The 2,500-nt window shown below is 41.8% G+C and overlaps 1 protein-coding gene across 1 annotated transcript in view; it reads right to left on the bottom strand.

The window, feature by feature from the left end:
* The window catches only part of LOC310820471 (voltage-dependent calcium channel subunit alpha-2/delta-1-like), a gene marked incomplete at its 5' end in the record, with an annotated part of 88,097 nt that overhangs the window by 51,912 nt on the left and 33,685 nt on the right, over positions 1-2,500 (bottom strand). The window contains one exon of the mRNA XM_083692102.1: positions 218-277. Coding sequence (XP_083548228.1) covers positions 218-277 — 60 coding nt within the window. The remainder of the gene's footprint in view (positions 1-217; positions 278-2,500) is intronic.

The following is a 2,500-nucleotide window of genomic DNA, read 5'->3' as shown; positions in this document are numbered from 1 at the left end:
ATGGAATGGAATTCAATCTTAACTGAGGTCATTATAGTGCGATTGCGAATTTTAATGAGATTTGATATGTCAATTACCATCCAGTTATGACAATCATTTTGGATCCTGAATAACATCCCTCTCTTCATATAGAGTTCATGGCACCCAGCTGTAATGTATCTTGAGTTAATGAGGATATGAAACATGGTCATGCGGATCTATACAACCGCTCACTCACCTCATACTCATCCCTCCACTGGTGCTCCATCTGTAGGGTCTCTGCAGCCGTCGCCAGTGTCTGAAAAAGAGGAGGGAAGGAGGGAGAGAAAGAGGGAGAGAGAGAGGGAGAGAGAGAGAGGGGGGAGAGAGAGAGAGAGAGAGAGAAAGAGAGGGAGAGAGAGAGGGGGAGAGAGAGAGAGAGAGAGAGAGGGGAGAGAGAGAGGGGGAGATAGAGAGAGAGAGAGAGAGAGAGAGAGAGAGAGAGAGAGAGAGAGAGAAAGAGAAGGTAACACGGTTGTCATCAACCTGTCATTCTCAACCTGCAAACACATTAACAAAGACAGCAGAGCTGTGAGGAGCAAGAAGCCACCATGGCCACACACAGTAGGACAAAATAAAGACACACACAACACCTCATACTATGACAAATAACACCAGTGAGGCTGTCAACACAGGAAGTGTTTTCCCAGGAAAACACCTAATTTCCTGTCAACACCTACAGGTGTGACACCATCTTCCAGCTAAAATTAGATCTCCCCACTCGATCTTGGCCTAGATCTGCCCTAATGACTAGGTTAATAGGTTTGTAATGGGGACTATCTTTTAATCTGGTCTAGAAACCTACTGTTACACTAATTTCCCTTGGGAAATATGAAATTAAATTATTGGTGTTAGGATCTACTGTACTAAGGGACTTGTTTGAGTCACACAGAAACGAGAGAGATGAGACGGAAGAGAAAAAGCAAATTAATTTTAGAAAAGAAAAGGGGGGGGGGGATCAAAATGAATTAAATTAATTACTGAATCAATTCTTGTGTGAAATGAGATGAGACAGTAGTGAGAAAATATTAGTTTTTTGTAAAGATCACGCTGTGATCTGAGAAAGGCCAATTTTGTTAGAGTGCTGCATGAGACAGAGTCAGAGCTAAGATCTGCAGCCAAGTGTTCCCTTTTCCTTTGGCTTCATAATCACATGGCCCCAAGCATCCCAAAACAAAGCCAGTGAGCTTATGCTGCCTTTCTGTGCCACACTAGTGCTGCGGGGCAGGGATGTGCACTACACGCTATAGCGCTAACGCTGGCTAGGCTACCTCTCCTGTTGCGATACAACGGGAGCATGACACCATCTCAACTGCACAATGATGTTACAACAGCATAATTAATGTGATTATAATCAGAGGCAAGGGAGCACATTTTTTTTCTTCTTCTAGCAGTTGCTAAATAAATGAAGGAATCGGAAACTAATGTGTTTATTGCCGCTAGCTTGATTAGCTTCTTTTAGCTGTGTCGGGGCATCACTGACCCTATCAAAGCTCCAACTAATTGATGGAGCACAATGAAAGGCTTCTGACAGAGGCGGAGCATTGAGGGAGGAGTAGACTTTCAGTTGTGCATGAATCACAAAATTTAAGCTAACTGACCAAAGCTACTGTATGTATTTCTTTTGCTAAATTCAGAATACAGTACACATGCCTGTTACATACACGTTACATACATACATACACGTTACATACGACAATTTTTCGGATGTTTAACAGAAAAGCATGGTCAAACAATTACATCCCTGTTGTTGTGTGGTTCTTTGTGAGTAAGGGGCCTGCTAATTCAACCATGACAGGACACGGGGACCAAACACACCTTGATTACCTAACCGTTGAGTACCATTCGTATTCTCCATCCCTTAATACCCTATTGTACATTACCTGAACATTTAAAAATGTTAAAAAAACAACTAAAAAAAAAATAATAACTTGTTTTCCTCCTTTTTTAATCGAAGATTTTACTCACGATGACTGATTGATTCACTTACGCTAGCCAAATGTACTTATTGTAAGTCACTTTGGATAAAACCATCTGATAAATGAATTAAATGTAAATGCTATTCTAGACTTTGTTATGCTGTATACACCCTACTAAAATCAAGGAACCTCTTCTTCTGTTGCTGATACTATAATCAGTACGCAGAATGGCGACATGATAAGAGGCCGTTGTAGTGAGCCGCCTCATCTCTGTAAATATCCCATCGATGGGGCAGACTTGGCATGACACAACATGAGGGCAACATCTAATCAACCTCTCCTCGTGTTCCCCAATATAACTTTCCCACAGTGCATCTATCAGACAAAACACAGCGCAGAAACACTTGAGACATCAATTCCTCTCAGTGCAGACACCACATTACACAACTCCTCTCTGATCCTTCCAAAAGAGCAATAATATCTCTCTCTCCTTCTCTTTCTCTTTCTCAATCTCTCTTTCTGACAGAATGAAAGCCAATCTGTGTTGGAGGGCAGATCCTCTC

Source organism: Argentina silus (assembly GCF_951799395.1).
Source record: "Argentina silus genome assembly, chromosome: 20".
NCBI lineage: Eukaryota > Metazoa > Chordata > Actinopteri > Argentiniformes > Argentinidae > Argentina > Argentina silus.
Note: the sequence above shows the minus strand (reverse complement) of the source record. Positions and strands in the feature narration are given on the sequence as shown.